This window comes from Vicia villosa, unplaced genomic scaffold, assembly GCF_029867415.1.
Source record: "Vicia villosa cultivar HV-30 ecotype Madison, WI unplaced genomic scaffold, Vvil1.0 ctg.001812F_1_1, whole genome shotgun sequence".
Lineage (NCBI taxonomy): Eukaryota > Viridiplantae > Streptophyta > Magnoliopsida > Fabales > Fabaceae > Vicia > Vicia villosa.
In genome coordinates this window covers 335391-345906 of record NW_026705738.1, presented here as the reverse complement: position 1 = coordinate 345906, position 10516 = coordinate 335391, and the positions used below count along the sequence as shown (strand labels likewise).

Sequence of the window (10516 nt, the reverse complement as noted above, 5' to 3'; positions counted from 1 at the left end):
TTGTTGGCAATATCTCTTGTCCCTTGACAAATGAAGAGACAACACACCCATTTTAAATTGAAAAATTGGAGTAAAAAGTCTTAACCAATTCAGGGTAAATTGGTCTGGAATCAGCAATTAAGTCACTTAAACCTTGATAATATAACAATGCTGGAAAATCTAAATTCATAGGAGGGAAGGTTTATAAGTTACCATACTTTGGTGGTGTGAGAGTTTTGTTCCTTAAACTAAGTACCAATCTCTTTTCTTTTGGGGTTTGCACCAATCTTCCAAGGTTGAGAGGATTAGGAGCTTGGTCAGAGGAACCTTCACTAGCTTTTCCCTTACCTTTCTCTCTTCTAGTAGGAGCCACTGAAAGCTATTTTGAAAAAGTTCTTTTTTGAACAGTGTAACCGGTAACAGGTATTCTGCTAACCAGTTACCAACACACGTTGGGCAAAATGATTTAAAAATTAAAAAAAGTTTTCCAAGTGGTAATCGGTTAACCAAATGGTGTAACCGGTTAACCAAATGGTGTAACCGGTTACATGCAGAGAAAATTTGATTTTTTTTTAAAAGTGTCTGCATAACTAGACCATAATGAAACATAAAACAAACACGATACTTCTAACACACAAAGAACATATAAAGACAACATTTAAAATATTCTACATAATGATGATATATGAAGAATTGTAATAAAAAGCATAATTCACAAATGAAATTATGAATTGTCACAAAAATTATATGAGATAGCATGTACCTTTTATGTATGAGAGTTGATGTTCTTAAATTATGATTGTAGAATGTCTTTGTATTGATAATTACACATCATGCTCATCCAATAAGCCTAGTTCTCTTTTAATCTCAAAGAGCGATTCATTTGCAAGCGGTTTTGTGAAAATATATGCTAATTGGTTATGAGTATCCACAAATTTTACTTCAGCATCATCCTTAAGTACATGATCTCGTAAAATCTGATTTCGGATGTCTATATGTTTGGTTCTTGAGTGCATGACAAGATTTTTGGTTATAATTATAACACTTGTATTATCACATTATAATGGAATGCATCCAAGGTTTACGACGTAGTCGCTAAGTTATTGCTTTAGCCAAAGGATTTATTCACAACAACTTCCTACTACAATATATTAAGCTTCAGTTGTACTAAGAGCCACACTAGTTTGCTTTTTGTAGGACCAAGAGACTAGAGAATTTCCTAGGATATGACATGTATCACTTGTGCTTTTATGATCAGTTTTACAGTTTGCATAATCCAAGTCTGAATAATCAATTAAGTCACATACACTACCTTTAGGATACCATTGACCGAAGTTTGTTTTCCATTTGAGATACTTCATGATTCGCTTCACAAAGGCAAGATTTGATTCCTTTGGATTTGCTTGAAATCGAGCACAAAGACAAACACTAAACATAATGTCAAGACGACTTTCCGTCAAATACATCAATGAATCAATCATACATCGATATTTTGTAATAACAATTGAAACACCATATTCATCTTGATCTACATATGTTCCAGAACCCATTTGAGTAGCCATTGCTTTGCAGTTGTCCATGTCAAATCTTTTCAACAACTCTTTGCAATATTTGGATTGGTTTATAAAGATATCATTCTTTAATTGCTTAATTTATAGTCCAAGAAAATAATTCATCTTACCCATCATAGACATCTCAATTCTCCTTGCATCATCAATGAAAATTCTTCACATAGATCTTGGTTTGTTGAATTGAATATGATATCGTCAACGTAGACTTGAACCAATAAAGTAAGACTTTTAATTTTCTTTATAAACAAACTTTTATCAACTTTACCTTTTACAAATCCTCTTTCACATAAGAAGTTGCTTAATCTATCATACCATGTTCTTGGTGCTTGCTTCAAGCCATAAAGAGCTTTCTTCAACCTAAAGACATGTGAACGATTCTTGAAGTCTTCAAAACCGGGAGGTTGTTTGACATGGGCTTCCTCATTGATGCATCCATTCCAGAAGGCTCTTTTGACGTCCATTTGGAAAAGCTGAAAACTTATTGAACATGCATAAGCAAGTAATAAACGAATAACTTCTAACCTTGCAACCAGAGCAAATGTTTCTTCAAAGTCCATTCCTTCTTCTTGATTATAACCTTGAGCCACCAACCTTGATTTGTTTCGAAAAATTATACCATTCTCTCCAAGTTTGTTCTTAAACACCCATTTGGTACCTATGATGTGTTTACCACTTGGCCCAGGAACAAGTTCCCAAACTTGATTTCATTTGAATTGATTTAATTCCTCTTTCATGGCAAGTATCCATTGGTCATCTTCTAAGGCTTCATTAATCTTCGAAGGTTCTATTTGATAAACAAATGCCATATTCAAGAAAGCATCCTTGAGATTTAGCCTTGCTGAAACTCCTTTGCTTATGTCACCAATTACTTTGTCAATTAGATGATCACGATGGGTTCTTCATTCTTGAGGAAGATCACTTTGATTTGACCCTTGTTGTGAAGATTATTTTTGGTGTTTTGATTAATTAACATTGTTATCTCTGGAAACATTTTCTGAAGGCATTTTTAAAATATCATCATCACCACAAACAACTATGTCCTCATTAGACGTGTTAGATTCATCAAAAGAAACATGCATAGATTCTTCAATAGTTAAAGCTCTTTTGTTATAAATTCTATAAGCTTTTACTAATGAGAAAGTAACCTAGAAATATATCTTCGTCGAATTTCCCATCAAACTTACCGAGATTTGATGTGGTTGATTGTCTGGTGACAAAAAAATAATTTTGAATGAAATTGCAATGTTGATTAAGATTAAAAGTGAATTGTTTGTAAAAGATTAAAATTTGGATACACTTTTATAAGGAAAGAATTGAACAAATAAATTTTAAATATAAAATCAAAGTTGAATTAAGAAACTAGATAGTAATATATTTTAAGAACTTGACAAATCAACAAATAAGTGAAGATATTGGATTGCTCACCCTCCTAACCGATGCACTACTAGTTGATTTTAGTCGGTTCTTACTAGTTAAATAATTTATCCGATCCAACTATCAAACAAGACCAATAATACTTTGTTTTTCGAGTTCGATTGATTCAAATAGGCTCTCAAATCCGATTTTCAAAACACTTCTGCATATTTATTATACACTTCTACATATTTATTACTCCTACCTTGTTTATTACTCCTACCTTGTTTATTACTCCCTATGCTAAAGAAGAATTCAATTAACCAACCCTATGCTAAACAATGTAAACACAGATTTTATTCTTTCAATAAAAGTGTAATCTTAACCTTTCCCATTTGAATCTTACTTTTTGTTGCCTATCAAAACCACAGTACCTTTCCTTCACTTCACTTCTCACTTACCACACCAATATCTCACTCTCTTCAATCTCCTAATTTCTGCGTCATCTCTCACATCACCACTAACCACACCCATTTCTCTCCCAAAAATTCCAAATCCAAACCCCAAAAAGCAACAAAAATAAATTCTCCATCACTCACAAGTCACAATACTATTCACTAGCACCAATCACACATTGTACTAAATAATACTATACCCTTTGTTGCTTCATTTCAATCTTTCTCCTACTTTACTTTACTTTTCACTATAATAATAATACTAAACATTTTAATATTATAATAAAAAATAAAAATAAAAAAATCATCCACATTCATTAATCTATTTCAAAATATACTACAGTAACAAAAAGAGTCTTTTACACTTCTTTCTCTCTCTATATATAATATAGTTCAGTTTAGTTTCTTCAGAACAATAGAAAAAAAACTCAGAGTCTAGTTTCTTTTCCTGCTTTTGCGGCTTCTCGCCGTCTTTGCCTGCTTTTCTCTGTGCCAATTGGTGGCGCACATTAAAGTGTTGCCTTTTATTACTCTCTTCATTGTTGCAGTGAGCCTTCAAATTTGCATTTAAAGCTTCTTCTATGCACAAAAAGAGGATTCTATTGCCATTAATCTCTCTGCCACTTTTCTGAAATTGCTTCTACATATTCAATTACTCAAGCGGTTTCCTTCTTAAATAAAGGGCTGTGCTTTGAAGATAGTGAGATAGAAAGAGACTCTATAAAGGTTGGTTCATAGTGTTTTGCATTACAAAGTTTCTCTGGCCCATTTGATATTTTGGTTAGAACTTTTTATTTTTGATTCAAAGTTGAGATTTTTTTGAAGTTTTTGGATCTGGGTTGGTGTTTTTTTCTTGTGAAATTGATCATGTTTTTTTTTGTATGTTTCAGATCCATAAAGTTTGTTTTTGAGATAGAACAATGTTGGGTCAGAAACAAGCAGAGGAAGCAATAGTTAGTAGCAGCAGTTTCAATGAGACAGATCAACAAGAAGGAGTACTAGGAAAAGAAGAGGAACAAGAACAAGATCATTCATTCAGTGTCAAGAATTTTCTATGGCATGGTGGTTCTGTTTGGGATGCATGGTTCAGTTGTGCTTCTAATCAAGTATAAGCAACTTTTTAAAAAAAATAACTTTTTTTTTCTTCTGTTGGGTTTTCATTTTGACTCATTTTGATGGTGTGTTTTTTAGGTGGCTCAAGTGTTGTTGACACTGCCATATTCCTTCTCCCAACTTGGGATGCTATCTGGGATCTTGCTTCAAATATTCTATGGAATTCTTGGAAGCTGGACTGCTTATCTTATCAGTGTTCTCTATGTTGAGTACCGAAGTAGAAAAGAAAAGGAAAATGTTAATTTCAAGAACCATGTTATTCAGGTATGTTTCTTTTTGTTTTCTTCCTACAAACCACTAATTTCAAGATCATAGTTTTTGCCACCGTCACTCCAATACATAAAAGGCCTAAACAAAATAGTATTGTTGGTCCAATAAACAAATCAGTTGATAGTTGTGTAGAGACATGACTGCATGGCTCGGTTGATAATCGTGCAGAGACATCGGAGTTTATTGTAATTAACAAATTTTGATTGAAACTTGTTGAAATGATTTTCAGTGGTTTGAAGTGCTAGATGGATTACTGGGTCCAGTTTGGAAAGCATTGGGGCTAGCTTTCAATTGTACTTTTCTTCTCTTTGGATCTGTGATTCAGCTTATAGCTTGTGCAAGGTTAGTTCTTTCTTTTTCTTCTTTTCATTTCTCCTACAAATTTGTCAACACTAGAAATATGATTTCATTGATTATTTTTCTTACAACAATTTTTTTTACATATTGTTATTTAAACAGCAATATCTACTACATAAATGACAACTTGGACAAAAGAACTTGGACTTATATATTTGGAGCATGTTGTGCTACAACTGTGTTCATTCCATCGTTTCATAATTACCGTATTTGGTCTTTCCTTGGACTTGGAATGACCACTTACACTGCTTGGTATCTCACTATAGCTGCTATTGTTCATGGACAGGTAAATTAATAAAATTAAAAATCTTTATAATTAAAACTATTACTCCGTATTATTTTTAGTATATATTTATTTATACTAAGATATGAATTTTGCAGGCAGAAAATGTGACACACACTGGTCCAAAAAAGCTAGTGCTATATTTCACTGGAGCAACCAATATACTATACACATTTGGTGGACATGCTGTCACAGTGTAAGTTAATAGAATTAATTTTTTTTCTTCATTTTCATCATTTCAATCCATTTTTTCTTCTTCTCTTACCAGCTTTTGCCGGTAAAATCTTTATATGAGATTATAGGACAAAAAATCATGGAAAGATCCTTTGTTTTTTTTGGAAGGAAGAAAACTATTTCAAAGGGAAAGATATTATTATAGTGGATAATAAAATTTATGTAAAGTGTATAATGTAATGTTTCACTAGGTAACAAAAAATCATTATTATAGTCTATAAACTAGATGTCGTCATGTAGGGTTATAGCATAGGCTTTAGTCATAATAGCATTTGTTCTTTTGTTAATCACCGTTACTTAATTTAGTTAATGAAATACAATAATGTCCAATTCAATTATAATCCATTGGAGTAATTTTTGAATCCATCATAGTTAAGCATGTTGCTCCTAAGTAAGATATATAGATTTTTTTAATTTATATTTAACCTTTTTTTTGTGGTTTTTATATTTATTCTAATTTAAATTATGAGATGATATTTGGTTGGCTCCACACCTTTTTATGATTGCAATGTAATTGAAATAATCTTGTAAGTAAAAACAAAGTGTCAATGGTGTCAAAAGTGTATTATAAAAGTTCCTTTAATTTTCTTTAGCTTTTTATAGAAATTCCAATGTGACCAATAATTGTGATTATTCCATTTTCTAACTGAAAAAATAAAATTAAAATTGCAGAGAAATTATGCACGCAATGTGGAAGCCACAAAAGTTCAAATACATATATTTGCTAGCAACTTTATATGTCTTCACCTTAACAATTCCATCAGCCTCTGCTGTTTACTGGGCATTTGGTGATGAACTTCTTAACCATTCCAATGCTTTCTCTCTTCTCCCCAAAAATGGATTTCGTGATGGTGCTGTTATTCTCATGCTCATTCATCAGGTAATTTGATTTTTTAATATTAAATAATATTTTTTGTATTTTTGTTACAAAATGTAACAATTTCATGAATTGATGTTATGCCTTGTTATAGCATTGCTTTTTATTTTATAGAAAAGGTAGAGGAATAAATAAAAGGGGGAATGTTTATAAACTTTATGTAAAAAGAAGAATATAATTCCGTATTTATTTAAACTACTTCAATAGATGCCTATTACATCACTTTGTCATGTTAACATATAGTAATTGGAAAATTAGTATGTGAATTTTTTTGTTACAATTATTAATATGTTTAATTTGATCAAATAATAAAATTATACTAGTCAAATCTCGAAGTGATTAAAAAACAAATTTATACAACAAAAGCAAAACAAATAAATGCAGTGGTTGGCATTGAAACTTGCTTTAATTAAATTATTGAATATTTTTTTCTATATATGTACGAAAAAAAGGATTCTAATTTTTCTATCCAATAAATGTGTGCAGTTCATCACATTTGGTTTTGCTTGTACTCCATTGTACTTTGTATGGGAGAAAGTAATTGGAATGCATGACACAAAAAGCATTTGTTTAAGAGCACTAGCAAGGTTACCAGTGGTGATACCTATTTGGTTTTTGGCCATTATTTTTCCTTTCTTTGGACCCATTAACTCTGCTGTTGGAGCTCTTCTTGTTAGCTTCACTGTCTACATCATTCCTTCGGCCGCTCATATGCTCACTTATCGAAAAGCCTCCGCGAGACAGGTAAATCACCCGACGATTTCTTAATATTTAAGTATCCGTTTAGTTTGTGAGTATGATGGGTGCTAAGTCACTTGGCGATTTCTAAATTTTTAGTATCTATTTTAATTTTAGGGTTTTTCGAACGTTCGCAGCCTTGCACGTGAGAAACCCTAAATATAAATTATATTATAATTTTAAAGTGAATATAGAAAATGATGTCACAAACAATATTTTTTGCTAGACACTTTACATCATAGGACTAGATTTAGTTTTTGCATTATGTAGATTCATGTGGTGACATAGATGTGTACTATTAGGATAGTTATACTTTTATAGGCTTTTATTTTCATGTGAGTCTTTACATACTCTAAGGTTGGTTTTGTTTGGGCATTTGAAAAGGTTTTAATTAGTATGATCTTATGATTGTTACCTAATCATCTTATTAATAGTCAATAAGATGGCTTTTCTTTTAATAATAAATCTTAATTAGATGTGTTAGGGTAATGTCATGTCACATGGTTGAATATGCTTTCTCTCATAACATTTGACTTATTCACATGATTGAAATAAGTGTAATATATAGTATCATGATATGATTGTTGCCTAATCACATGCCTAATAGCCTTTTAAGATGTTTTTTTTAATGAAAAATGCATTATGCACAATTAGAGTTATGCTATCACATAGTTAATAACTAAGTGAGTGGTTAATTATGAAATCAAACTTATACGTTATGTGGTCAGTTGTTCTTTCACAATGGTCAATTGAACCTCTGTAGTCAGTTGTTCTTGTATAGCGGCCAACTGAGCCGATTTCACACGATATATTAAAAAAAATTACACATGGCGTTAATGTAATAAAGAAAGTTTGAAGGAGGGTATAGATGTAATTTAACATACCTTGGACATGATGGGGACTTTCTTCTATATTCCACCATTAAATTGAAGTGACAAGTATAGTTTAAGAGAGAGAAAGAGCAGAAAATGTACAAAAGCATTTAAGACTTGAATTTGGAACATTAGGAGAAGAGGTGGAAACTGGTGAGATGTCATTTTCGTTTAGTTATTTGCTACATACACACTACACTTTCACTACCGTACCATATCTCTTATTCAGCTGGCTTATTTCTTTCACATCTTTCCCCAATTATTCAAAAACTTTGGAACAAAAGTCCAATAATATATTCAACATGATGCCCTTGTTCTTGTTTGCTATACATATATAATTCTTAGTTCTATGTAGTTTCATCATTGCTTCCTTTTTTGGCAATTTTCTGAGTAATTCAATAGTATGTGTTTTGATCTATCACAATTTTTAATAATGTAGATATTGATGTGTCTATGTCGCAACAAGTGTTGAGTGTTGAATATCAACACAACACTGATACCTTTGTTGTATTTTATATTGACGTGACAACACTGGTACCTATGTTGATGTGTCAGTGTCGTGTCTGATATATTTACGTGTCTCTAACTTGGTATTATTTTGTAGAATGCTGCGGAAAAGCCTCCATTTTTCATGCCAAGTTGGACAGCAATGTATATTTTGAATACATTTATTGTGGTATGGGTTTTGGTGGTTGGATTTGGGTTTGGAGGATGGGCTAGTATGACAAACTTCATTAGACAAATTGACACATTTGGGCTTTTTGCAAAGTGCTACCAATGCAAGCCTCCACCACCACTAATGGCTGCAGCACCACCTCCTCATGCTCTTCATCATTGAAATTACAACTTACCCACTTCAAAATCATACAAGAATCTAGCTCAAGCTACTCTTTATTGTAATCTCTCATGGGTCCCTCAATATTTTGTAACATACATGGAGGGGTATAGTAGTAATACTCAACCTTCATTTGGTGTGTGTGCTGGCTGTGTGTTGTGCAAGTTTTTTTTCTTTCTCCTTTGTTTTATTATATAGTTTTTTTTTCTTTCTTCTACCCTTTTAAGATTAGTTGATTAAAAATAGTGTGGATGAATGAATGGTTATGATTCCTTTGCTATAAATGCATAGGCTAATTAAATTACATGTGTTTTGGTATCTTCCTTTATTATTATTTGGTATCTTACTTTCTTTTATGTCCACTTTTGAGATAGTATAAAGATTTTGCTTCCTTTTAATTATGCTTTAAACAAATTTTTGATATCTTCAAATTGATCACATAGACTCAAGAACAACTTGGATGACATAGTAAATGATCTTAAAAGATTAAGTCAAACCCTAGACACGCATCATTGATAAATTTTATTGAAGGAGAATTTTGTTGCATATTCGGATCTTTGATTCGAGGAATTAGTCTCTATAGTTGCACATGATATAACAATGATAAGTGATAAATTTTATTGAGGTAGAATTTTGTAGTCTAATGTGATTCTCTCTTATTCGAAAGACTAGTCTAAAAGTTAAATTTTATTGAGGGAGAATTTTGTAGTCTAATATGATTCTCTCTTATTCGAAAGACTAGTCTAAGAGTGAGTTGCACACTAGTCTAAGAGTGAGTTGCGCACAGGATAATCAATTTTTGAAAAAACACATACTTAGTTGGATTGAATCCTCATTATTACTTTGCATGTTTCCAAAAGATACCAATGTGCAAAGGGAAAGGTTTTGTAGTGTTAATGGGTTATGTGTGGGACTTGTATAATCACTCACTTCATACAATACTCTTTAGATTTGATTCCACACTCTTTCATTCATAGTGAGAGGAATTCGAACGTGGACCCGTTTTTATTTATTCACATGGGCAGCATGTGATTTCTTTTGCTCTTCATGTGCTATTATTGAGTCACCAATATTTAATTTATACTAAATTATTTTTTATGTTTCATTATGTCATAATTCATGATTCATGAACCACTCTGCCAGCATGTTACCCATATTTTCTTGTCATTGCATTTGTTTATTTGTCTATTTGGTGTTCATATTATATTTTGGGAAATGGAGTTTAAATGAGTGAATCTCAAATTTGGGGTGGAATTAGATTTAATTGGTTCCCTAATTTGAGGCATAGAAGGGGAGTCGTGGGGTTTTCTTTATTTGGAATAAAGTGAAACTACTTGAGTCTCCAAGAGCATCTCCAATGGTGTAACCCATTTTTGGGTTCTTTATGGGTCCCACTAGCCACATCATCTTAAAATAATTTTTATAATTTTTATTTTAATTGTATAATTCTAAAAAGTTATTATTGGGCCCACAACTTTACCTCATAAACTAATTTGATTGGGTACCACAATTTTTTCATAGTTACATTGCAATGCAATGGTACTATGATGTGGCATGTCTAGGTGGAGAACTCAAAAGA

The 10516-nt window shown here is 31.8% G+C and overlaps 1 protein-coding gene across 1 annotated transcript; it reads left to right on the top strand.

Annotated features, from left to right (window-relative positions):
- Nucleotides 1-3763: 3763 nt before the first annotated feature.
- On the top strand, nt 3764-9268 carry LOC131636704 (auxin transporter-like protein 2). The gene is made up of 9 exons (XM_058907314.1): nt 3764-4084; nt 4249-4464; nt 4550-4735; nt 4971-5083; nt 5201-5384; nt 5480-5577; nt 6288-6495; nt 6979-7236; nt 8707-9268. Exons 2-9 carry the CDS (start codon nt 4279-4281, stop codon nt 8938-8940), a joined length of 1467 nt encoding a protein of 488 aa, XP_058763297.1. The 5' UTR covers nt 3764-4084; nt 4249-4278; the 3' UTR covers nt 8941-9268.
- The last annotated feature ends 1248 nt before the right edge of the window (nt 9269-10516 follow it).

Bases quoted from the DNA above. Each gene is read 5' to 3' on its own strand.
- LOC131636704 (XM_058907314.1), top strand. From the start codon at position 4,279: ATGTTGGGTCAGAAACAAGCAGAGGAAGCAATAGTTAGTAGCAGCAGT. The intron at 5,578-6,287 runs GTAAGTTAATAG...TTAAAATTGCAG, and splicing joins GGTGGACATGCTGTCACAGT to AGAAATTATGCACGCAATGT. The intron at 7,237-8,706 runs GTAAATCACCCG...ATTATTTTGTAG, and splicing joins GAAAAGCCTCCGCGAGACAG to AATGCTGCGGAAAAGCCTCC.